This window comes from Megalopta genalis, chromosome 14 (assembly GCF_051020955.1).
Source record: "Megalopta genalis isolate 19385.01 chromosome 14, iyMegGena1_principal, whole genome shotgun sequence".
Taxonomy (NCBI): domain Eukaryota; kingdom Metazoa; phylum Arthropoda; class Insecta; order Hymenoptera; family Halictidae; genus Megalopta; species Megalopta genalis.
Window position 1 is genome coordinate 8,247,438 of NC_135026.1, and position 27,657 is coordinate 8,275,094.

The 27,657-nt window shown below is 45.9% G+C and overlaps 1 protein-coding gene and 1 long non-coding RNA gene across 8 annotated transcripts in view; one reads left to right on the forward strand and one right to left on the reverse strand.

The window, feature by feature from the left end:
• Tet (tet methylcytosine dioxygenase-like) overlaps positions 1 to 27,657 on the reverse strand; it is a 247,985-nt gene that overhangs the window by 14,270 nt on the left and 206,058 nt on the right. For all 7 annotated transcript variants that reach the window (XM_076526256.1, XM_076526254.1, XM_076526257.1 and 4 more), the window contains 3 exons: positions 4,439 to 4,676; positions 3,467 to 3,702; positions 436 to 3,160 (listed from right to left, as the gene is read on the reverse strand). In XM_076526256.1, coding sequence (XP_076382371.1) covers positions 436 to 3,160; positions 3,467 to 3,702; positions 4,439 to 4,676 — 3,199 coding nt within the window. The remainder of the gene's footprint in view (positions 1 to 435; positions 3,161 to 3,466; positions 3,703 to 4,438; positions 4,677 to 27,657) is intronic.
• LOC143260525 (uncharacterized) lies at positions 15,723 to 16,957 on the forward strand. The gene is made up of 2 exons (XR_013034784.1): positions 15,723 to 16,195; positions 16,569 to 16,957. It is a non-coding gene; the product is annotated as an uncharacterized LOC143260525 (long non-coding RNA).

A 27,657-nucleotide genomic window follows, 5' to 3' on the forward strand; every position in this document is an offset into this window, starting at 1 on the left:
GAAACATTTATGCCGCGCGTATTTGTGTACGCAGGGGGCGCGCGCCCCTCCCAAGGAACAGAGGGAGCCACCGGTATACTTTTTATCGGGGGCACAGCAAGTTATAGGTTGACTATCGTGCACACTCCTCTGCCGGGTGTCGATGTCCGATCGAGGCGCTTTTTTGACTTTATACGTTTTGTTCGATTCGTTATTACTGTGTCTGTTACGTCTCGGCCGGTGATTCGATTAGCATACAGGTTTATTTATTTTTTTGTTTTTTGTTTTTAATTTTTTTTTTGTTTTGTTTTGTCACGGATTGATCGGTACAATACGTCGGTTTCACCACCCGGTTTACATAGGCATGGTTCTCGGTGTGATAAGCGAGCATGGTTTGTCGTGGTTAGTGTGTTCTCTCAATGTTAGTGTCGTGCTGAATACGCAATAGCAACTCACATTTGTCGGCTGGGAAGCAGTTGCAGTCCGGCACTTCGGTCCTCACATTGTTCTTCAGTTTGTCCAAGTGATCTTGGAGTTTCGTGGTGGCCGGGACCGCGCGCGGGCTCTGCGGCCCGCCGGCGTCCGTCTTATCGGGCTTCTCGGGTGAATCGGCCAGGATCTCGTCCCGAGTCTGCAGACCCTGGCAGCAGCCCTCGCGCAGGTGCTCGGGTGTCGGTTGCTCGGTGCCGCCGCGGCGGCAGCACCAGGAACCGACGCCCGGCGACACTTTCGCCGGCCCGCCGTCACCACGGAACTTATACGACTCGCTGGCGTCCTGCGACCTTTGGTCCGGCTCGGTCTTGATCTCCCTGGCCTGATAGCCGTCGCTCTTCGACGAGGCGGTGGGCGACGGGGCGCACTCCGAGCCCGAGCACGCGTAGTCCCCAAGGTTCTCCTGCTTGATGATCTGAGAGCTGTCGCAATTCGCGTCCGTCGTCGACGCCTCCTTCTCCGGCACACTCTCGGCTCGGTCCTCCTCCAACGTCACGCCCTGGAACTCGAGAGCCTCGCCGGCCTCGCTCTTCTCCTCCAGCTTCTTCGTCGGGCGCTCCTCGAACCCGTTACCCCGCTCCGCGGACAAGCCCCTTTGGAAGGACTTGTCATCGGTCTGATTGTCATCGTTCTTGTCGCCCTCTTTCCAGAGCTCCTCCTCCCTGCTCTCCGGCTCGCCGACGCGCTCGCACGGTTTCTCGCACGGCTTCTCGAGGCTGGTCTTCGCCTCGCCGAACTTCATGAAGCTCTCGATCGACGGGATCCCGTTCTCCGGCAGCGCGCCGCTGCTCGTCAACGCGCCGCCTCCTCCTGACCACTCCCATAAGCCACCACCGTCGGGCAAACTATCGACCCGAGGGTGGTGGCTATGCAATAAAAAATTACCGGTCAGAGATTCGTTCGACTGCGACATGGAGATCATGCCAGACTGACTCAGATACTGATCGTTCTGCTTCTCCTGAAGCTTCTCCGCGTTCTCGTCCCGCACCCTGTCCTCCCCGTGATGGTACTCGCCGTTCGCGCCGCTGTTGCTGTTCACGTGCTGCGACTGCATCTGATGATGGAGACTGTGATGCTGTTGCTCCTGGTGGGACATCTGGTGCTGCTGGGACTGTTGCATCTGTTGGTGTTGCTGCAGCTGTTGTTGTTGTTGTTGTTGCTGTTGCTGCTGCTGTTGTTGTTGTTGTTGTTGTTGTTGCTGCTGCTGCTGCTGCTGTTGTTGCTTGTTCAGTATCATCGATTTCAGTCGGCTGTTTAAATTAACACGATTAGATTGAGCAAATACGTTACTCTCCTGAGCATCTTGGCCGTCCGAGAATCCGTTCGGTTTACTGGCGTCGCTGGTCTGCTGCTGCTGCTGTTGCTGCCACAGCACTCTTTCGCCGGAGTTCTGCATGTCCTGCTTGGTCGCCTGTTGGCCCCAAGTCGGCTGGTTCTCCGCCACCGAGCTCGGCGACCAGGACATCTGGCTCTCCATCTTGGTCTCTTGCGGTTGTTGCTGCCACGCGGCAGGCTGGTGCCCGGGCGTCCTCCTCGGGCTGGGCTGGGAGTCGGGCCACTGTTGCTGAGGCTGCTGGCTGCCGTCGCTCTTTATACTGTTCGGCGACCAATTCGGTTGACTAGTGGGCGTGTCCGGCCAGGACATCTGGTTCGACGGCGTCAGTCTGGGACTCTTCTCGATCTTCGTCTGCTGCGACCATTGCTGCTGTTGCTGCTGCTGCATCTGCTGGCCGGACGGCGTTAGCCTCGGGTTGTTCGACTGGCTCGTGTTCTGCTGCAACTCCGGGCTACTCTGCTGCCAGCCGTGCTGCTGCTGCTGCTGCTGCTGCTGTCCGGACGGCGTCATCCTGGCGTTCTGGTGCTGCTGAGGTTGCTGGTGGTCCGACAGCTTCGGCGAGTGCTGCAGCCAGGCCTGGTGCTGCGCCTGCTGTTGACTAGAGGGTGTCAATCTCGGATTCTGGCCGTCCCGCAGCTTCGGACTCTGCCGGGACCAGGTCCCCTGGCTCGGTTGCTGCTGGCTCTCCGCGTTGTCCGACCACGACTGAGGCGTCTGCGGCTCCTTCACGCTGCCGTTCTCCCAGCTCATGTGACTGGCTGGCCTAGGCAGCTCCTGCTGAGCCTGCATCTGCATGCTCTGCTGCTCCTGTGCCTTCATGCTGTTGCTCTGCATATTCTGTTGCTGCGAGGACTTCTGTTGCTGTTGTTGTTGCTGGTGTTGCTGCATCGTTCCGTCCGACCAGTTCATGCTGTTGCTCACGTTGTTGATCTTTGCGCCGGTACTAGTATCCGACCAGATGTGTCGCTGGCCGCCATCCCCCACCGTGTGCTGTCTCTGCATATGCTGCTGTTGCTGTTGTTGTTGTTGCTGTTGGTGCTGAGGCTGCTGCGCAACCTGCTGCTGCCACTGATGGTTCGCCACGTGTTGTTGACCCATTTCCACGTAGCCTGGATATCCGTTAGAGTTGTGTAAACTCTGTGGGCCCGGTTGAAGTGGATACCCAGGCATCTCGTTTCCCGACACATTGCTCGCGGCGATCGCCGCGAATCCCTTCACCTGCGTGTCGGTCTGCGGCTGCTGCGACTGCTGCGACTGTTGCTGCTGCGTGCCCTGCTGCTGCTGGTTCTCCATGTGCACCGAGCTGCTGCGGCTCGTCGGGGTCGTCGACGGTGGCGGTGCCATCGTCACGTCCTGGAAACATCATCATTCCTGCTCTATAACTAAAATCGGTTTTCCCGGTTGCAGTATCGTTCCTCATTCCCGGTCACGGGCTGTGCGTCTTCATAAAATCTGCTGCGTCTCGGCGTCGAGTGTGTGCTGCGCCGCTGATCCTCCGGGTCTGGATCAGTCGGCGAAGCAACTTTATAATTTCAACGATTGCGAGACCAAAAGGCGATGATTGATATCCGGCGCGAACCACCGTGGACGCCGGGCAGCATATTTTATGAAGATCGGTTTTTGTTTGGGTTTCAAAAAAGGATTCTCGGGCAAACGTACCTGTTGTTGGTAGCCATTCACGTAATCCTGCCTTTCATAACCAACTGATTGGGTCGCTGCGGCAGCGGGATCCATGAATTGACCGTTTAGTGGCCTCTGAGCTGTCGATGGTACCGTTTGCGGGGCGACCGGCGGCAAGGGCGAGGGCTGCCCCGTGATTGTGTATTGTCCTGTCGCCCCGGCACGCTGAAACGCCGACTGATCCGTCGTAATGAAAGTCTGCTGCTGATATGCGACTGTAATCAGAAAATTCCCGTGCTGATTCAACGGAAAAGCACGCCCGGCAAACAGGGCCGGTCCTCTCTCGCTGTTTCTTCGTCCGAGAAATTGCAAATACGACCTTCGAAATTTACGGTCATTGGAGATACCGGCTCGCTGTCTACTACATTCACGATACCTTCGTGAAACATTTCAATGGACGTCTGGACATCAAGTGTGTTTAAATAAAACGAAAAATCGTATCTCCTTTTTCCCGGGTTACCCATACTACTGTATAATATATTTAATTTATAATATATAATACATAATATATAATGTGTATTATATGTATATTATATATATAATATATAATAATTAATAATATAATATAATATATTATAATAATATAATAATAATAATAATATATAATATAATATTATATAATATATAATGTATAATTTATAATATACATATAACATATTATATATTATATAATATATGCATAATGTATAATATATAATATATAAAATTCCGTGCTGTTCGAAATGGAAGCTATTAAAAAGTTCCGCGACTAGTTCGATCCCCGCGTTCCGACATCGGCGGTACAATGCAAATCGTGTGAATTTTCATCGAACGGTCTCCAAAGTGGTAGGTTCAAATTGCCGGCGGGCCGGAGTCGTGGCGATCGACCAAACGACCGGCCCGCATTGGTTCCTGGATCCAATATGGGTGCCATTCATAAATTGGCCGGAATCGATTCGGTTCTTCAATTACCTGGCTGCGGATGGTAAGGCGCCGCGGTGGTGTACTGGGTATGGTACCTCAGCTCTTCGAGCTGATTCGGGGCCGGTATTTGCTGGATGAACTGCTGAGGTGGCCATGGCGTTGCTGACGTTTCAACCGCGACTGCTCCCACGGGGGCGACTCCCTGGTGCCATACTGTATTCCCGAACCCGGCTGCCGGCCGGAAGCCGGCGCTCGAGTCGCCGTAAAATGGCATCACACCCGGTGACTGCGAACAGAAATCAAAAAATCCTTACGTTATTTGAAAGAACAAGTTTGCATTTAGATGGCGGATAGCGATCCGGTTTTCCGAAAAACATGGGTTGCATTATGGTTCGTGTTATAAGTTACGTCGAGATTATTTCTCAACGATTCAATTTTATTCAATAGAAAAGGAAACATCGTTACCGGACTGCGAATTTTATGCATCTATTTTTAAACTAAGCTTATTGTTATTAAGTTCATTAAATAAACTTATTTGTGTACGCTATTGGCAGCCTTTAAAAATTATCGAAGTTTGAGATACACTTCTGCGTGTTCTCTGATCTTTTTTCGAGAGGGAAACACCTTCTAAAATGGAATCAATCTCAAAGAATTAATTTGCTAGGCAATGCGTAAACAAATTTTTGCAGAAATAGCAATTGGATGCTACGAGAATAAATATAAAAAGGAATAGGATTTTCAACTTTTTCGTCCGAGCGTCCAACGAAAATTTAAACAATTTTTTAGGCATCAAAATTTTCTACGCATTGTGTAGCCATGTTCCATCGTCTCGGAAAATTTCAAATCGTTTGATCTAATTTCAGAAAAATTACGCAGAAATATTATCATTGGACCGCAGATTTTACGCATTTATGACAAAAATGCCTTACGGATAAATGAGCCGTTTATTTTGAAAGTGGCATAAGTTACTTTACGGTAATGAAAAGTGATGATTTTTTAATGTTTATACAAAATTATTTATACTGAGAAAAATATCAATATCTCCTGAGATAACAAATACAAGTTAAATCCTCTCGAATGTTAGCATCCATATTTTTAAACGTGTTAAAACGCAAACCCTTAAATATATCGACTTAAAAACAAAGTGACTTATGCCACTTTCAAAATAAACGGCTCAAATATAAAATTCGAAGGTTAGATTACGACCGAAAAAATTGTCTAAAATCGAATCGGCCACGCGACGGTTGCGCCCAAGAATTAATCTCTTAATAATTGACAAGCACGTCCGCCGTGTCACTGACGATTCTAGGAATAAATTCCCCTCGTAAACTGGTTGAGAACCGTGGCGGACAGCGCGAGCCGGGAACAGCCATTCGTCAGCAATGGTTCGGCGACCGTGCGGGTCGCAGCGGCTCTCAACTCGCGGGCAATTTATCTCGCGGCGGTAACGCACGCGTTCCCAACCCAATTAAATAAAGGGCTTCTAACGGAGCCATTGATCAAAACGCGAGAGCCCCACGTGCGCCGGGAACGGGGAGCCGCCGCCGCGTTGGTTCTTCGCGCGGGATCCCGTGGCCAAAAGCTACATTCTCTCTATCGCGGGTCTATCAATTTCTCTCTAGGCGAGGAGACTATCGCGTGACGTTTCGACGTTTATCACTTCCGTCTTAATTGCCGCGCTGCTGGCCCCGTCGGAACACCGTGGCATTCCTAAGAGAGTTCGCGGATCGTTGGAATTCGTCGGTTCTTCAAGATCGCTGTCAGATACCGTGATTTCTCTGCGAACTCGAATTTCGACTCGGATTTACCTCCGCTCGTTTGCCGACTCGGAAAGTCGCTTCTGGAAAGTGGAAACAGCGATTAGGTTATGTGCGACGTGTTCGCACACGTTCCGTTTGCATTTGAGTGAATCGAGAAGAGATCTCCGTTTCATCGCGACAGAGAATTCGCGGTGATTTTCGCGATTATCGTTTCGGCTTCTATCGGCTGGATCGCTATGATTTTGTGGTGCTTCTCGGGCCCGTGACTCGGCGGTCGACGCATTAACGAGTCGCGGCGAACGTAACCTCAAATGCTGCGGTCGCCCGGTCCCCGCTTGATGCATTACCCGGCTCTAAAATAGTTTTCATCTAAGTATACTCAAACGCGCGTATTCCAGTGGTGTTAGTGCAGACGCGGTCGCAGATGACTTGCAAACGGACAAATCTACGCGACGCTTACGAGGGAAACTCGCGAGCGTGAAAATCGATTTTGAAACGAGAGTGAATTAAAGCATGTAAAAAACTCTCACAGGATATTTCAAAATATGCCTTCGTTTTTGAGATATTTTCATTTAAAGGTAATGAACATTTGAAAACTTTGAATCGAGAAATCTCGAAAACAACGCATTCCCGGGAAAAACGTTTCATTCAAGAGTTCACTCTTTTTTGAGATCGAGCAACTTTTGTGTTCAACGATTTTCCCGAAAATGTGTCGTTTTCGAGATATTTAGATTCTAAGATTACAAACTTTAAATCAAAATATCTGCAAAGTGAAGAGCTATTTTGAAAATTCCTATTAGGCTTTTTCGATATTAAATGTAATATATATAATTATTAAGATATTAGATATAATTTGAACCCAATGCCAATTCAAAAGCGATTTCCACGATTTAAGTTCCCCTTGTAAGCACGATCAAAGTATCGCTTTCTATTCTGTCGTAATAGATCTCCGATCTGTCAGAAATATCGTTCGACGGTGACTGCGCCTTATTTTCAGTGGAAACGCAGCGCGCAAGAATGTCAGTTAATTAAACCGTTAATGTTTCCGCGTACACGGACGCGTGCATGCCACACAGACGCTCGTCGCGCGCTGCCCGTGGAAATGAAATATGGCGGAGCGTCACTTCTGCGAATTAATCAAACTTTCACGCGGGTATCAATTCGAGCAACAACGGCATCCATTGGAAGGCTTGTACAATGGGTTTCGTTTATTTTCGCTCGTCCCACAGCCGGCGATGGCTTCAAGAAGCTATCGAGCGGTTCGTGCAATTGCTTGAATCCAGGACTGGAGGAGGGGGGGGGATCGATTTTTGTAATAGCAAACAGACTATAAATATCTGTGTTTTCACATGTAATAGAGGATTTGGGAAATCAAATTTTTTGGAATAGTAGCTTTGAATGTATATTATATGTATAGTTAAAATATATTTGAAACGATATTTTCATATTTTTTCGAAAAAAAGATTATTCGTCAAAATCTGTAATACATGAGAAGATAAAGATATTTATAGTCTACATATTATTTAAAAAATCGATTGTTTACATAGTCTGCTTGAATCTCAATATTTGACGCTAATGATCCGTTTATTACAAAATCTTTTCTTCTCCTTTTGGTATACACGAGAATTTTGAAACGCCCTGTAGATTTCACAAATTAAAAAATCCAAATATACTATAATATCACCTAACCTCTAATATCAATTTTTCGATAACAGATTGTCGCTTTAAATATTTAAATACTTTTCTAGTCGAAGGTTCTCAATTTTTGAACGACCTGTAGATCTCGTCGGGCATTCCACGAGTATGATTCTCATCTTTCCAGCAACAAGCATCTCCGGTGCCAGGTAGAAACGTCTGGCATAAAGATGCAACATCATTTCAGCTGTTTCTTAATTGATCCCCAAGTTTGAAACGCTCTGTAAATTCCTTCCAGCATTGCATAAACATAATACTGATTTCCTCAGCACAAATAGCCCTCGCAGCAAGGAAGGTCATGTCTCGCTGAAAGATTCTCTTACAGCAGATCATCCTTCATTTTACCTAATTAGTTCCCAACCTTGAAACACCCTATAGATTCCTGAAATCATTTTACAAGCATGATTTTCGCCTGCTCAAGGAAGATATCTTTGCTAGCAAGTATAATGGTAATCTCTCACTCGAAGATTTACCTTTTTTCTAAATTATTCTCCAACATTGGAACGCCCTGTAGATCGCATCCGGCATTCCACAATCATGACTCTCGACTTCTTCGCGCAAATACTCTTCGAATCAGGAAAAATGATACACTCAAGGAGTCCCAAACAGTATATGAACCTGCGCGCTTCTCCGAATTGTCCGCCATCTTTGAAACAACCTATATATCCTTCCAGGTATTTTGCAAACACGATTTCCGTCTGTTAAACGAAAATATCTTTCCTAGCAAGCAAAATCGCAAGACCTCGCTCAGAGATTCGTCTCGATTTCACCACTTTCCAAATTGTTCTCCAACATTGAAACGCCCTATAGATCGCACCCAGCATTCCACGATCATGACTCTCGACTTCTTCGTGCAAATACTTTCCATAGCAAGAGAGATGATCTCTCACTCAAGGAGTCTCGAACAGTATGCGAACCTGCGATTCCCCGAATTGTTCGCCAACTTTAGAATACCTTATAGATCCCTACAAGCATTTTGCAAATAGGATTTCCGCCTGTTAAATGAAAATATCCTTCCTAGCAAGCAAAATCGCACGCCCCCGCTCAAAGATTCACCTCGGTTTCACAACTTTCCAAATTATTCTCCAACATTGAAACGCCCTGTAGATCCCTGCATTTTAAAAGTATGATTTCCGCCTGCTGAAGGAAGATATCTTTCTGACAAGTATAATGAATAATCTCTCGCTCGAAGATTCACATTTTTCTCAAATTATTCTCCAACATTGAAACGCCCTGTAGATCGCACCCAGCATTCCACGACCATGACTCCCGAGTCCTTCGCGCAAATACTCTTCGAATTAGGAAAAATGATATACTCAGGGAGTCCTCGAATTTTCCGCCAACTTTGGAACACCCTGTAGCATTCCACAAAACCGACACTCGCCCGGCAGCCAGCAAGGAAGCTCGCCGCGTCGGCAATTTTGGAGCGGCCTGTACAGGATAAATATTCTCGGACGGTCGTCGCAAAACGGAAACGAGAACTCGGCCGAAATATCGAAAGAGTGGCCAGAGCGAACGAGCCGGCGGTGGAGGACGGGTGGAGGGGGGGAGGGAAACAATAGGGGCCGGTGGCGTGTAAAGAAATTTCCGAAGCACGGCAAAGAGGCGTCTTGTATTTAAACGTTCGCCTGTGTTCGGCCTTTGAAAAATCGATAGCCAGGGAGAGTGACGAGGAGGCACGCGGCCCGGGAGAAAGTGAAACAGAATGACAAAAGAGCCCGCGTCTCGCGGGGCGAGGCGTGCACACGGACGAGCAAACCGATCGTTCGTGCTCGCCGCCTTCGTTTTGCAGCGAGTTTTATAGTCCGGTTGCGAGTTTGCCAATTCTTTCCTTCGCTCCCTTCTCCCTTTTTAGCCCCGTCCTTCTCCCTCCTTCTCCCCAATCTATTTGCGGCCCCACTCACCGCCGCCCTCGCACCCGCGCCCCTCCCGCGCACGATTCCCATCCGCTGTCCCCGTCCGACCCGATGCTTTCCTTTCGATTAACGATCCTCCGTCTCGCTTCGAGCGTCCCACTCGACCACACGTAGAGACACGCACACAATAGGCACACATGGATCGAAGCCTCGCGCCCTCTCTCTCTTTCTCTCTCTCTCTCTCTCTCTCTCTCTCTCTCACTCTTTCGCTCTTTCTCCGTCCGTCTCTCTTTCTTCCTTTCTCGGTCTCTACGCCGCGTTCTCTTTTCCTCCCGCCGAGCCGATGGAAAGGAGTAGTGATGGGCTCAAGACAGTTCTAACGCTCCATCGGACGTGTGTGGTCCACGAGGTTATTTGTCACTAGATTTTTAGGAAATTCCTCTCGAGAATTTTTTGGAGAACCGCTCTGGAGAATTATGGAGCTATTTGCCTGCGGATTTTACGCATTCGTGGCGAAATACTGCTGCAGCAAAGCTTTTTACATTGCCGCATTGAACATTCGTTCATGACGGCTATACTCGTCGTTGGATAAAAAATTGCTGTTTCTTCTGACGAGTATATTCGACACTAAGGGACATTGCCATTTCATCGTGACGAGTATACTTGTCACTATAAAATATTGCCATTTCATTGTGACGAGTATATTCGTCACTAAGGAACGTAGCCGTGTCTTCGTGACGAGTATATTTGTCGCTAAGGAACACTGCTGTGTCATCGTGACGAGTATATTCGTCACTGACGAACGTTGCCGTGACATCGTGACGAGTATATTCGTCACTGGGGAACGTTGCCGTGTCTTCGTGGCGAGTATATTCGCCAGTGAGAAACATTATCATTTCTCCATGAAAAATATATTCGCCAGTGAGAAACATTGCCGTTTCTCCATGACGACTATAGTCGCCGTTGCAAAAAGAATTGCCATTTTTTCACGACGAATATGTTCGTCATTAAAAGAAGAAACGATGATATTTCTTCGTGACGAGTATAGTCGTTGTTACAAAAAGTATTGCCGTTCTTATTACGACGAGTATATTCGTCGTTGAAATAAAATCGATGCTATTTCTTCATGACGAGTATATTCGTCACGAAAAAGGAAACATTGTTATTTCTTCATGACGAGTATAGTCGTTATTACAAAAAGTATTGGCATTCCTTTACGACGAGTATATTCGTCGTTAAAAGAAAATCGATGCTATTTCTTAATGTCGAGTATATTCGTCGCTACGAAAAATATTGCCACCACAAAAAACTACCATTCGTTCGTTACGAGTATACTCGTCGTTCACTGCCAACAGTATACAACCAGTTTGTACATCAAAACACATTCCGCTGCGGCCCGCAAAGAATAAAACTCCGCCGCGAATATTACCCGTGAATCAGCGCGGGAAACCGTGAAATACAAACCGCCGGCACAAATCCGAAAAATATTTCCAATTTATAGAAAAATCCTCTCTCTCTCTCTCTGGCTCCCGCGGAGGGTTAATGAAGTTTATTTAGATTTCAGTTTGATTCGAGACCGAAGGGCGCGCGAGTTTATATTTCGATAAATTTTTTGCAGCCGCGTTCGCGCCGGCAGTTCTATCGAATAAAGGTTCCGCGGAATAATTCCGCGACGCACAGCGCGTACGCGACGCGCGGCGCCGGAAAAATCATTCGAAATCCGGTACCGGAAATTCGACGCGCCGGTGGCCCAATCGGGCGCGACGGAAATTAGGCAGCCGATTGAATAAAATTTCGGTCGTACACCGTCCTCCCCTCCCCCCTTCCCCCCTCTTCTTCCAGCTTGTTCGTCGACCGCTCGCAGCGACGAAAGCGACGTGTTTATCCGATGTTGCCGCGGCGTGCAGGCTACGAACCATTTTGCGGGTTATTACCCTTGTTACGCGGTACAGTTCAATTAACTGAGTTACGATGGTAATCCCATTGACGGTGACCAAGGAAGTGAAATTTCCTCCGTTGATATTCGGGCATGGAAGCCGCTGGTTCGCTCGCTCGGCGTCGAGTTCGAATCGAGCGACCGCAGGGGGCGGAGTCCACCCTAGGACGGGAAGCTCGTCAAGCCCTGAACTTCTGTTTCCAGGATCACTCTAATACGATTGTTCGCAGGAGTGTGCTACAACGGTGCGCGATTAAATATACACGAAATTTGTACGCTCAAATTCACGCCACTTCCCTCCACGCAGCGTCTCGAATGACTGAGGGAAGCTCGAGAAATATCATACGATTTTCGATCATGTTCGTCTGAATTTCATGGTCGCAGCAGCAACGGACAGCTGAGATTTTTCCGATTAGGATGAGTCCAAACACGACGGAAATCGGACCGCCAGGAGCTTGTTATCATATACCGGGTGAGCGAAAAAACTCGATCGCTTTGAATGTTTCACTTCGTTCTCGATCATGTGCACGAACGATGTTTTTTTGAAGGTGGCCAAGGAAATTGTTAATGAAAGAAAGAAATTTCGATTTGTCGCACATTTGTTGCGCCCGACGAAGGTAATTTTCATTTTGCAGAAATTCTGCCGTTCGACCTGGTCGTTCCGTTCTCGTTCTATGTAACGCGAAATGAAATTCAAAAATCGACAGCGAACGTTGGGCGATCGTGAACGATACCGTTTTACAGCGAACAATATTGGTAATTTTTAAAATAATTGTTTTTCAGCAGGTTCAATTGCAAAGCCCGTCACACCGTGCTCGACGTTCCAGTTTATTCGGTCGGAATATTTCGCGGAAATTCACGAACATCCCACGGACTAGATTTATTTTATCCCGAAACTAATGGAATCGCGAATAGAGAATCACCGACGAATTGATTGTGACGGATGAAATACACGGAAGCATTCCACCGTTTCAATATTGATCTCCGACGATACGAATTCGCATGAATAGCCCGGCTCTGTGAGAGTAATATTATATTTAACATTCTATCGGAAGCCTGTTAATGGACTTCCCTGTGTCTGCACTAAATTAAACGGAGGCTCGATAATTTCGGCTTTAAACGGTAGTCCCGAAAGAAGCGATTAGATTTGGTCACCCGTGGATTATTCGTTCAGTCGCCACCGAAATTCAGAGGCCCTAAGACGGAACCGCTCTGTAGTACATTTTTATACGTAAATTTCCAAATTAACAATAAATTGCCAAATTCGAAGAGACAGAATTTTCTCCGATGTGTAATGAGAAGTTGAGAACCATGATGCATAATCCCCTCGATAATAAAGACGATTCAAGGGATAAAGATATTTTTGCATTGATATTTTTTTTATTTGACATATTTTATTTTTAGTTGAGAACGAGATAAAGCTAAAAATATGATAAAGTCCGATCAGTAGTTTCTAGTTCTATTTATGGTAGCTATAAATGTGTCTCAATTTGTCATTGACGATTTTAAAATATCTCAACATAACCTCTTCAGAATTGCCATTTCTCGATAATAAGTATACCCGCCGCTGAGAAAAACATTCATTTCTTCATGACGAGTATATTCGTCACGAAAAAGAAACATCGCTATTTCTTCATGACGAGTATATTCGTCACGGAAAAATGAACATCGTTATTTCTTCATAACGAGTATATTCATCACGGAAAAAAACATTGCAATTTCTTCATGACGAATATATTCGTCACGGAAGAAGAAACATCGCCGTTTCTTCATGACGAGTATATTCGTCACGGAAAAAGGAACCTCGCTATTTCTTCATAACGAGTACATTCATCACGAAAAAAAAACATTGCAATTTTTTCATGACAAATATATTCGTCACGGAAGAAGAAACATTGCCGTTTCTTCATGACGAGTATATTCGTCACGAAAAAAAACATTGTATATAATTTCTTCATGACAAATATATTCGTCACGGAAGAAGAAACATCGCCGTTTCTTCATGACAAGTATATTCGTCACGGAAAAAGGAACATCGCTATTTCTTCATAACGAGTATATCCATCACGAAAAAAAAACATTGCAATTCTTTCATGACGAATATATTCGTCACGGAAGAAGAAACATCGCCGTTTCTTCATGACGAGTATATCCGTCACGTAAAAAGAAACATCGCGAGTTCAAACGGACACCATGAAACATAAGAGTCAGCAGACGAGTCCTCTCAGTAGCTATCAGTTCTATCTATGGTAGCTAAGTGTGCCTCACTTTGTCCTAGACGACTTTAAAACATCTAAACATAGCCTCTTGAAACGGCCAAGTGTCAACGAATTAAGCGAGTGTCAGCTGGTCTCCGGCTGTCTCGTAAATCCGAAACAACCGAAAGGCCCCTATCATAACCCAGTGATCCCTGGGCCGAGGTCTCGCCACAGGGTGTCCCCTTGTCAATCACCTGGACGGGCCGGCCGAGTTGTTTCCCCGTGGGTCTAATCGGTCGTGACGTTGCCTCGTAGACGAGGTCCGGCGGATTTGGCGTGGCGGTGTCCATGAATCATCGCTCGGAGCCCAGGAAGAACCAGTCGCCAAAGTGGAAAAACGAAGGAGAGGAGAAGGAGCCGGAGCGGAAGGGGTCGAGGTCAACGAACGGCTCGAGTTCCTTCGAGGCGAGGGGGTAGCAGTGCACCAGCGCGAAAGAGAGAGTAGGATTACGTGAGAGAAAGAGAGAGAGAGGGAGAGGCAGAGAGGGAGATAGATGCCTGGATAGATAGTGGTAGAAGGCTCCGAGGGTTATGTTTGGGTGCTGTCGCGGCACATCCCGTTTTATCACGCCTGGGGTTCACGTTGCCCTAGGTCACGATGTCAAGAGAACGGAAGGATTTTCCCCCCCTGAGAGCCCCGGGTTCGGGCGAAGGACAAAGACGACGAGAACCGGCGCGCGGAGACGATAGAAGAGGAAAGGAGGAAAACACGATGCCGAAGCCGAGGGAGGCGGTTCTCTCTCTCTCGGTCTCTGCGTCTCTGAGGGATCGCTGACTCGGTTGGCGAGACGCCCGCCCGGCACTCTCTCTCTCTCTCTCTCTCTCTCTCTCTCTCTCTCTCTCTCTCTCTCACTCACACACACACACACACACACTCACTCCTCTTCGATGCTATCAACCTCGACCACAAACACCGATTCACGGCCACTTTGGGGGTTCACGCCGAGTCTCTCGACCCGACCGCCTCTCCGAGCTACCGGCCCGGCACGCTCGACCCACTCTTTTCGCAGCGAGATGCGTTTCCGGGGCTGCGGCACTCCGGCAAATCTGGAAACACCATCGGGAAACTTTGGGCACGCGACGTTTTCACGGTGCTCGGGACCGATGTTGTCCCGGGAACCGGATTACGAGCAGGTCGAGGCTGCCTTTCAAAGAGGGCTGACATTAGCATCTTCGCGGATCAGCAGTTTTAGCTCCTAATAGTACTCAGGTGTCGTCGTGGTAGTGGTCGAAGTGACATTAAGGAGTCAGATTGTGAACTATCCTCAAGCCCTTCTCTTTCTGAGAGGATATATCCAACGTCAACATCTTTGTGGCCGAGGATTTTTTAACTGTGATCGATTGTAACTAATTGATACTTAGGCAGATGTCACGTGTCTTGTTGCTGAAGATGAACAGGTCCCCTTGGAGGTTATATTTTCTAAGAGGACTGCTTCTCTACTGTCTTCAAGAAGGAGGTCCTACTGGTGCTTAGGCGGACATTATTCTTGACAACGGTCGAAGTGACACCTGTCAAGGGATCGGATTGGGGAACAGGTCTCTCTTTAGGGACTCCTTTGTAAGAAAACTCTGCTACTAGAACTCGCCGAGAACGAGGATTTTTGATTCTACAAAGGCAGTGGAGGAAAGTGACGAGATTCTAAGAGTCACTAAGATGACTCGTTGACTCATCTGGGACGCCATCTGGCAGGCCCTTGATGCGGGCTACCGTAAGGACGGTTGCGGACGGTATATATACGGATCGGTGACGGATCAGGCAGTAGCAGAAAAGGTGTCGAGTCATTAGCCATCTGCTGGCGAGCGAAGGAAGTAGTCGCCGCGGGTCCTTAGGCACGCGTCATCTTGTCAGTGGATGCTGTATGATTAAAGAATTAGATTGTGAACAGGCCTCTTCAATACTTCTTTCTAACGGGACAGATTCTCGACCGCGGACCTAATTGGTACTTAGGCAGACATCGTCCTGGTGGCGATCGCAATGACGTTGTTAACGATACGATTGTGCAGAGGTTAGGTCTCCTGGAGACCTTTTCGCAACGGGACAGTATCGACTCTTTGGGGGTCGAGAGATTGTGAAAGTCGAATCTCCGTTATCCTAAGCGATCGGCAGTGGATGTTCGGACAATGGAAGAGTTACTTGATCGATGACTATGAAGACGATCACGGCGGAGACGATCGCTCATGGTATCCTCGATCGGATCGGAGACTTAACCTAAAACTCCGTGCGCCGATCTCTAATTGCACAGAATTTTTCGGAACGTTTGTACAGTAAGGAGCGAAATCGAGTCAACGCTTTTAAAACGGTATAATTTTTTAAAAATTGATGACTAAGTCTCATGACTTGAATTTTTCTGTAATTGTTAGAGAAACTAGTTTATTGTATAATGACTAATATACTTTTTTTTAATTTTGCTATTTCTTGGAATAGCTTATATACATATTGAATTTATATAAGTTTCCGAGATGTACCAAATGTATGTTTTAAATTTTCATTATAGGCTCAGATAAAAAAGTGAAAAAGTGAGTTTGTTATATTTTTTTCATTTCAAGTAATAGCAAAGTTCCAAGTAATAACAAAATTAAAAAGAAAGTATTCTAGTCATTGTATTGACTATTGTATTGTATTTGTAACGTACGGAGAATCTTCCCACGAATTTTTTATATTCCTTTCTGAAGGCATACACCAGGCTGGCTGGCGCCAGCCAGCCGGGGGTTCATTTGTATATCGCGAGTCGAGTACCTCCAAGGGGTTACGACGACGAACGTTTCTAGAATCGGACCACATAGGAACACCCCACTACCATTTTTCCAGAGAAAATCTGACTATATAAAGGGCCCAAATGCGACCGGAAATTGGGCTAGTTTCGAGTCATTCGTCGACGTGGAAACGCTAGTGAGATCGAGTCGTAATTCTCCTTCGAACAATCTAATAGGTAATTTGATATCAAATCAGAAACCCCCGCCGACTCAGTGCGAAAAGCTGAGAGGGCGTTAGAGTCCGCGAACACTTACATACATTTGTAAAACCCACACAAAACGCGTAATAAATTAGCTTTTACCAGTTTTCTTTGGTTATAAGTTTAATTATTTCCATCTCCTATTTCGAAGCAGTAATTGGTATAACCCACAAAGATATATCTTTACCGCTCGAAATATATCCTTATTTCTTTTTTCTTACAAAGTTACGAGGCAGCCTAATACCAATTTCTCCAAACACTATCCTTACCTTAACGTGCCGAAATAAGCATCGGCTGGTCTACGCACCTTATTCTAACCTTAAAGGTAGCCACCCATGTCGAAATAAACATCGGCTGGTCTATGCATCTCATCCTAACCTTAAAGGTAGCCACTCGTGCCGACGAAATAAGCATCGGCTGGTCTACGCACCTTATCCTAACCTTAAAGGTAGCCACCCGTGCCGAAATAAACATCAGCTGGTCTACGCACCCCTATCAAAAATTCCAATTGTATGCAACCTCCGGCCACCCAACCTACCTGGCCCTCGGCTCGTAACATATTCATACCTAGTCCCTCTAACATTTATGCAAAAAGTCAAGTCATTTAAACCAGTTTTCAAAAAGTTATATCGTTTTAAAAGTGTTGACTCAGTTTTGCTGGTCACTGTGGTTCTTGAAAATCGACATCCCGGCACGTCACGTGATCTACCCCTACTCCTTCGATTTGCTAATCCAGCTTGTTATTCTGTGAATCCAACCGTGAGTTCTACCGTGAGTCCTACAGACTGGACCGAAAACGATACGTAACATTTCAGAGGCGTGTAGTTAATTATTGTTGCAATTAAATATCAATAGTCCTGGCTCTTCGTTGTTAAAACATAGCGGACAAAAAGTGTGCCCGTGTGGTAAAAAATCCACGTCGAATTCCAGTGTCAGATAGCGTCCTCCCACGGCTAATTCCTCGTTCGGAAGAGGCTGATAACACGACCGATAACGATTACGAAGTACAATGGCCGAGGCACGGCTGAGCGAATCTCTGGAAAGGATCGCGAGGATCGACGCACGTTCCCGATCACGTGGCCCAGCCGTTGCGCGCGTGTGTGCCAAGCCGCTTTGAAAATCGAGCCAGAAATTAATTTCACCGCGACACGGCGGCTCTGTCCGCCGCCGGACGGGATAGAAGGACGGCTGCAAATTTATCGTCGAATTAGCCACAGCAATCAGTCCTGCATCGATACGTTTATTTCATTAAACGTTCCGTGCGCGGCCGATCGCGCGCGCCCGAGCAGACCGCTGCCGGTTAGGCGTGCGTGCACGCGCGCGCACGCGTCCACCGTCGATTCATTTATCAACGCGACGTTCGTCCCTCGTCTCAGTGCCCCGCGCATCAGCCAACTCTCCGGCGCTCGCGGCGAGCCAACTAGACCACCTAACAGCGCGGAGATCGACTCTTTTCGAACGATCGATTCCACGGCGCGCCGCGTCCGCCGATAAAGCCGAATCGTTCGCGCGGTAAAACAGCGTTTATCGCACTATTTATACATCGGGCCATGGCTACGGTCGTCTCTGATACGGCGCTCTCTCCGGGGACACGGGGTGGGGACACCGGCAATTTTTACGACGCGGATTCACTCCGGACGGCGCGTTTAGTCAAGCGTCGACGGAATCCGAAAGTTGTTCGTCTCCATCGCTCTTTGCTTTCGGGACAGTAAATTTCGAAGGATACATTGGATTTTCGACTTTACGATTCTCTTGTGATTCTTGTTTTCGTACATCGTTTAAAAGAAATGTTTCAGAAGTCGACTACAAGATGGTACAAAAATATTACATTTGTAAAAATAAAATAAATATGCCGTTAGACTCTGTCAATTTGTACGTTTTTATGCACGTGCCCGCAAGTGCGTGGAGATCGGTAAACTAGTGATAAGGTTTTGATATAAAGCAGCAGAGTTTCCATATAAATCAGTTCAGTAATTACCAGACTGCGGATGTCACGCGTTTTACCAATTTACGAACATCGTTCCATTATTTTCAATTTATTAAAGCCGTTAGAAGAAGTAACACATTTTTATTTAACTCCCGTTTTATACAATTAATGTAGTCAATTTTTATTTCGCTCGGATATCCGCAGTCCAGTAATTGCTTTAGCAATTGTGCTGAAGTTTGTCGAACAATTTCATTTTCAAAAAAAATACTGATAACTTTCGTCCTCCAATCTCGCTCAAACTTGGCAAATAGCTTCATTTCGCATAGATACAATATTTACGAGAAGGATTTTTTCAGTACCAAATTATCCATATTACATTATTATTTTCAGATCCAAAATATTCTGAGAAATATATATCGTTATTGTAACGTCGCTCTCTACCTTGCCGACAGTTGGGCTTAGATTGACTTATGACGATTCCTACGGTGCTCGCAGTGCGAAAGAAATCGCAAACAAATCGTTTGAACGTTCTGAGTATTAATTGCCCGAAAGTCTATGTCCTGTCTGCGTTAAGTCTGAGATAGTTCTACAGTTCTCGCAATGTGAAACACACAGCAAGCAAATCGTTCATCATTCAGCGTATTAATTACCTGAAAGTCAATGTTCCGTCTGCCTTAAGCCTGAGTTACGTATAGGTTAGGTTCAACTTACGACGATTCCTACAGTTCTCGCAAGTGTAAAAGAAAGTGCAAGAAAATCGTTTCGTCGTCCACAGGATTAATGGACCGGAGGTCTGGCGTTCAGCGTGACAGACGACAGTATGTCGAGCGAACCACAAGCATAAGTCGGTCGAAGTAATACGGTGGGAGCAGTCGGAGTAAGCCGCCGCGCCGGGAGCGACCGCGAGGAGTCACGGAGGCAATTGATATTCCCGAGACGGGTCCGGTGATCCTCGATCCGACTCGGCCGTCTCGGAACTCGTTCGTAAAACGGCCGCAGAGAGTGTCGGGGCGGCGAGGCGCGTGTCCGCTCGATCTCGACGAGAGAAAACCGCACGTGCTTCGCGGTCGGACGCAATTCGCGGACGAGCGGCCAGCACGCGGCGTTCCGCGGTTTCGGTTTGCTGCATAATGGCGCGGCGTCCGGTGCCCCGCGCCCCACCCCCACGGCTCCCCGAAACCCGGTCCCGCCCCTCCCGGCTCTCGGACCGCCGTAACCGTTGATTCCTTTATCGGCGGCGATATTGCCAATTACCGTATCGCCGAGCTGACCGCGTTTACGCGCGCAGATAGCCTCGTTTAACGCGCTCGGAACGCGTGATTAACGCCAGGCCACCCCGCGGCCACCCTTCGGCCCCCGGCCCTCCGCCGGGCCCGCTCGAAAATCCTCGCGCGAACGATTCCATGCTCGCCGCGGGGCCACACGTGTTCCACTAACAGTGCGCGGCGAGCGGCGTCGACGATATGCTGACTATTCTGCGATTAACAGGATGCTAAGAGACAATGCGATTCAGAGAAATAGTAATAAATGTTTGACGATTTTTAGAAAAATTACTGCAGCGATCGCTGCAGTCTGTTTCTGTGAAGTTGATCGATTTTTCGGTGGCTTTGGTTTGATGTGGACGATTTAAGTGCTGTCTCAAATGTGATGGTAAAAGAGATATCCAGCTTTTTCATTATTTTGGTGACTTTGTGTTATATATTGTTATATTGATTTGTATTTACATTATATTCATATCGCCGACTATGTAAAGTTGGCGGATAAAATGTTTCACAAATACCACGAATTAAACAGTACCAATTAAAACAAATTAAACAGTTAATAAAGGACGGAATATCAACGAAACAAATTGTGGTTCCGAACCGAAAAACAAGATATGCATTCTAAATAATTAACGAATCGAGTTTCATTAAAATTAGCAATTTACAATACTGTCCAACGTTGAAGCGGTAAATTCCGAGTGTTTCATTCACATTCATTGCGTTTTGCTGTTCGTTCACCTATGATGCGATAACAGTACACATATACAGAGTGTCCCGTTTAAAATGGATTCCTCGATATCTTTCTTATTTTCGTCGATGCAGAAAATTCCCGGAGGACAAAGTCCTCCAAAGTTTCGCCATGCGATTGTTTCTCGAAGGGTCATTCCCACCCTTGATTTTCAAGGTCATTCAATGTTTATCGCACGCTAACACGTGTTTTTTATAATGCATTGGCTGCAATGTCTGCTGAGATGTCAAGACGAATTTTTGTTTGACGAGTTGCATCGTGACTTTGAAATGACCTTGTTCGACCATCGTTAGAGGAACAGTGTTGCAAGCGTGTAGAATATTTCCTGGCATTCTATGCGACGTGTTAGCGACTTATTTATATGAACATCATCGATTTCCTTACGGACTAAAAAACAAAGAAAATAAAAATAAAACAAAGGAGACAAAAATAAAGTAAAGGAAATATATATATATATATATATATATATATATATATATATATATATATATATATATATATAAATAAAATAGAGGAAATAAAAATAAAATGAAATGGAATAGAATGAAATACAATAAATTAAATTGAAGCAACCCTATCCAAAAATTCATAATTCCCGAAAACAAAAATTGGAATCTCTCCATTTCGCGGTGAGCCAAGAGCGGAATCACGCGGAGGAATCAGAAACGCCTGGACCATAAGCGGAATTTCGGAAATTCCGTGAGTTCCGTGAGCGTCGATAAATCGATTTTTTTTCGAGCTGGCATTAATCTCGAATCCGTGCCGGCGCGACGCGACGGCGTCGCGAGGTAAAAAAAAAAGGCGGGAGGTGTATCGCGCGACGCTTTGTTCCACGATTTTCCTTTCGCTCCTTTTTCTCGCCTCTCTCGCGGAGAGTTTCCTTTTTTTTTCAACGGGATCGGCTCGGGGCCGCATTGTTTTCGCCCGAAAGCGAGCAGCCGTGAATAAAACCGCTTCGCGCCGCTCCGGACGAGATTGTAGATAGCCGCCGCCCGTTTTCTGCGGTCCCCTTGCTCCCGCGCCCCCATCCCCCGTGCCCTGTACCCTCGATTTAAGCGCTCCGGAACGCGTATATAAATCCTCCGTCTCTCCTCGCGGAGCAAACGAATAAAACAGACACGGCCGCCGGGAAAGACGATAAAATCGGTTACGGAAAATTGTTGCCACGCTCGGAATCAGGAAAAATGTCTCGGCCTTTGAGGAACGATACTCGAGACTTGCAACAATGTTTAATTACGCAATGTCTGCGAGAAGCCTCGAAAAATAAAGCTCTAAATTTAAATATATATATATATAATCCTCCAGTAACCTTGGAAACTTGTGTGCCTCATTTAAGCTGAAACTTGGCAAATGGCTTCATTGTGCATAAGAACAACGTTTGCGAGAAGGATTTTCGCCGACTCGAGAACTAAAGCCCAAACATTAAAAAAAGAATATTTCACGTCCGGTAATTTTGAAAACTTTTGTACTTCAATTGTGCTGAAACTTGGCAAATGGTTTCATTTTACACAAGAACAACGATTGCGAGAAGGATTTTCGCCAACTCGAGAACTAAAGCGTAAAATTAAAAAATAAAAATATTTGACCTTCAATAACCTTGGAAACTTCCGTGCTTCAATTGTGCTGAAACTTAGCAAATAGCTTCATTTCGCATAAGAACAATGTCTGCGAAAAGGAATTTTGATTACTCGAAAATTGAGTTCAACCTAACCGAAACCCTAGCCAGATATCGGCAAGGAAGGACTCCACAGTATTAACATATTTTCGAAAAAGTAATAAAAGGATCTGTCTGGATAAAAAGTTGAAAATTGCTACATAAACATAATAAAGAACCGCATCTATAATGTGCTGAAAACCGTGTACCACAACTGCAAAAAATGGCGCCAATATTTGAACTGTCCTAATTTGTACGATACGAGGAATCTCGACTGATTTTAAAGCCCGCACTTGCTTAATTCCTTTTCAATATATTTGTAAATCATTAACACGGTCGGTTCGTAAACTTTCTCTCTCGAGTATTTCCACGTAATCGTTAAGGCTGGCTTCAACGGGTAGCAACTTAGGCGGTTAAGCAGGTAGCAGGAGAAAACAAGCGGAACAATTAGGAAGTAGCAAGCTCCTGAGTTTCACCTGGCTGACAGCATTGCCCCGGAGCACACGGGAATATTGTGTGCAGGAGCCTCTCCTCGAAGCGTGTCGGGCTTTTTTGTTGCAGCGTCGTGCAACGCGTTTCTCGACGAGTCGTTAGCTACTCTGTTGACCGTGACACGCCGAGGACGGGCCGGTTTGCCGCTACCACGCTCCGATGACGATAACGGCGAACAAGGAACTTGCGGTCGCGCGCGCAACGTAGGGGTGTAATGCACGCGGCGCTGCCGCCGGGTATGGGGCGGAAATTCGACAGAAATTCGAGAGCGAAGCGCGCCTTTGAATTGCCGATTATAAGGTGCCAGTTTCTAGTTGCGTGTCAGCGAAGTCACTCGCGGCTATTTAGCACGCTCCGGGTAAATTGATGGGGCTTGTAAACTCGCCGGCGAGTAACTGATGCGATCCCGAAGAGCTGCTTTGCACGTTATTCACCGGTTAGTTAATTACCCACCCACTCAAATTTTCCGAGCACTAAACGTCTCTATCTTTAAGTAAGACAAATTAAAAGTTTCGAGAAAATCGTTAAGCAATTCCTTCGGCAATAGATCCAAGCTATAAAAAGCAGATTAGTACTTTTGTTTTATTTTTTTTTTAAATAAATGGAGAACCTCCGGCGAGGTGATTCCTGAGCTGATTCGGAACAACTTTTTCCTTTGCGAAAATGTTCTCCGTGGCTTCGTTAACGAGTTATTAACGAAAAACGCTGACCAATCGCTGGGCGAGTACGACTGGCACCACGCCCGCACGGCCAATGCCGCGGCGCGCTCGCTGCTGCGTCAGCCGTCTCGTACCAGTGACAGCGGCCGCGAGGGCGTGGCGCCAGACGTATTCGCGTTACGATTGGTCCGGGTTTTTCTTTAATAACTCGCGAACGAAGCGGTTGCCAACATTTTCAAAAAGGAAAAAGTTGCTTGAAATCGCCCGAGGTATCATTTCCCCGCCGAAAAATTTGTGGGCAAAAAAAAAATTGATTGCAATAAGAAGAAGCTCGAAATGAGGAACCAAAAATCTGTTTTCTTTTAAAACGCAGTTAGTTTGAGAAGGTTGATGCAACTGTTACGGTAATGCAAAATTAAAATATCGCTATTTTCTACTTCACGCCATTGTCGATACCGTCTCGTGCGTTCCGAGTTCGCTGCAGAGTTTCAGTACCACTACGTAGGAAGAAAGTGGGTTAGGCGATTCGGGCGGAGTGCTATACCGGCGTGTTGTTGGTTGCGCAATACCGCGATGCGGAAAGCATGCGAAATCGGAAAATTCTCGAGACAAGCCGGTCGAGTTACGCGTGTCCCCGAGTCGTTCACTCGCGATATTACTTCTTTTACTATAGGCCACGACGAGGAAAAGTTTAACGAGGCCCCATAGAAAACATAATTGAAAGACATTACTCACGGACGGGGTTCTCGGGAAACATTGCCGCGGTGTGGCAAGACAAGCATTCTTCGGAAAGCCATCGCCGAGGAAGAAAAATTCCGCGACGAGACTGCCATTGTCCGCGAACATTGCGCGCTCGCAATAACCGTTGCTTTGCGCATGAATGCTGCCGCATAATTACCATTTGCATGGCAATGTTCGATTACTTCTTCGAGGTTCAAATTCCTACGATCTTGCCAACCTATTCTGACTAATTATTACATTCTGTCTGTGTTTGTATTTTGCTACTACGTTTGTAGTAATTTTATGATAATATGTTGCATGCTATTATGTTAAAACCTAACATAAATTCTTATTTCTGTACTGTTCAGGAAGTTTGTGATATTAGAGCTTAATTTTATTAATTAGCTTAATTCTTTTCAGCAAGTCTACTGTAAATATTTTGCTTTGGTAATTTTATTAATTATTAACTTTACTAATTATATTCAGTTTCATTTGTTATACAAACGCGTGCTAAGAATTATAATAAAAACGGTATAAAAAGAAAAACAAAAAAAAATTTAAAATTTTTCAAAATTAAAAACTAAGAATTTGTTTAGTTTAGTACTTTCTTGCAAAATTTTACAAAATATTTAGAACACGAATTACACGTTGCCCACTGTTCGAGGGTCGACCGTGTACCTTTCAGAAGAAAAATTTTTACGAACGATGTTTATACATAGTAACTATTGGTATTAATTATATGTATAATTGATATCAAAATTCTTTGTCATCTAAACATGTTTTACGAGCAGTGATGACTCAATTCAGCACTGTAACAATGTAACCGCTTCTATTATCTGAGCAATATAGGTTAGGAACGTAGAATATTTAATATTAATATTTAAAAATAGAATTTTTATTTACTTTTTACAATGACGAATCGCTCAATTGACAAAGAAAACATTTCTTTAATTAGAATCTCTATGACGTCATGAATGAAAATATGTCTGCGTAAAGATCCGCAATCTACCCGTAACACTTTATAGGGTAGTTCCGTGCTTTACTGTTTTATAAGATAATACTGAGTTCAGACTATAAATCGCTGCACAGTGCAACCTCGGTTATTCGAAATAGTGATACCTGAATTCGCAATTATCGAAAGAACTTCCACACCTAAATGATGTAGTACAAGGTCCGCATGCAAAATATGTGCAATATTATATACATTATATGTAATATTATATACAATATTACATGCAATATTGTATGCAATATTATATGCAATATTACATGCAATATATGTAATATTATATACAATATTACATGCATTAATTACATTAATTATTATATATGCAATATTATATCCTATATGATAGGCAATAGTGTATGCAATATTATATCCCATATGATATGCAATATAATGTGCAATATTATATGCAATATTGAATGCAATATTATATTTAATCCTATATGATATGCAATATTTTATGCAATATTATATGATATGCAATATTTTATGCAATATTATATGATATGCAATATTTTATGCAATATTATATGATATGCAATATTTTATGCAATATTATATCCTATATGATATGCAGTATTATATGCAATATTATATCCTATATGATATGCAATATTATAGGCAATATTGTATACAATATTATATGCGATATTATATGTAATATTATATGCAATATTACATGCAATATTATATGTAATATTGAATGCAATATTATATTCAATATTATATCCTATATGATATGCAATATTGTATGCAATATTATATGCAATACAATATGCAACGTTTCTTAACGCAAAGCTGACTAACGAGTCAACCTAGCTTGTTCGGAGAGCACGAAAGGGTAGCCAACTCCGGCGAAAGATTACGAAAAAGGAAATCAGGCGGCCAGGTTCGAAGTGGTTAACACTCGAATGTGCAACAGTCCCGAAGATTTATGGGGTGCAACGGGGGCTCAGAATCGAGTCCGCGGACCGAATGGAGCGCGGCTAAGGGATGCAGATAAGAGTGTCGAGAAGATATGGAGACGAAAGAGCCTGGATGGAAAGAAAACAGGCGAGACTCGGCCAAGAAAGTATAAGAGAGCGAGTGAGCGCGCGAGAGAGAGTGAGAGAGAGAGAGAGAGAGAGAGAGAGAGAGGGTTGTTCCTTACCCTGTGGCGATCCGGGCTAGCGTCGGCTGGGTGGTCGGTTTTCGCGGGTTTTTCTCCCTCGTGACAAGGGAGCTGCGAGGAGATCGGCCGCCGAAATAACAGCATAACGTCGGGGCAAGGGTAGACTAGCGGCAGACAGCGACTATGGGGGCGGTGACCGCCCGCCAACGCGAATCAATACCCGCAGGAACAGGAACCACCGGCCCGGCAAGAGAAACGAAGAGGGTGCGTCCCGAGAGCGAGAGAGCGGGAGGGAGAGAAAGAGAGAGAGAGAGAGACAGAAAGGGGGAGTGAGAGAAAAGGGAGAAGGGAGAGAAGGAAAAGCGAGCAGTATCAAGAGGAGCAAGAGGGTGGGCGCCGGAGGAGGCGGAGAATGACGGCCGGGTGGAAACCGGGATGGAAACGGGGGTGGAAACGGGGGTGCCACCCGCCAGCGGGGGCGAGAACGCCGCGGAGTAAGTGCCGATACCTGTCTGCTACGTTCTCCAACGCGATTCCTTCTGCGGGTGCGCCGCGCCACTCTGTTTTCCCTTTTTCTCCCCCCACTACTTTCCGCGAACCTTTTTCCTTCTCCCCATTTTCTTTTTTTTCGCCTCTCTTTCTCCTTTTTTTCCAGTGCGACCTGAAACGCGCGGAGATCGAGTGGAAGGTGGGAGGGGCCACGAATCTGTTACCTGGATGAAGAGCTACCAGCGACGCGGGAAACGTAAGGCACCGGCTCTCTCTCTCTCTCTCTCTCTCTCTCTCTCTCTCTCTCTCGATGGTCAATACCGGCATCGTACTGTGTCGAATTTTTTGGGGGGATTCGCTTCGATTCGTTGCGCCGAGAACTGTTCTCGCAGTGCCTCATGCCGTACGAGATTCGCAGCACTAACGAGATTCTGTTCGATAGGGCGCGGGGTTTGTTGCAACGGGATTGTGTTTAACCCTCGTAACGTCGAACGCAGGGTCGTTTTGACCAGCCAGCGATAACACGGCCTGGTATGCGGCAGCATTCCGTGCGAGGACAACGGTCGAAAGCAGCGCCGACAATAGTTTCCAACGCAAACTTTATTATGGGTCAATGTGACCCCCTGCATTCGTCCAGCGCCGCCGTTAGAAACCATTCATCTTTTGAGGATTAACGGGGCGCGAGGTTTGTTGTTGTTTGTGCAAACTTCTGTGGACGGGAGGTGCAAACGGTTTCTCAC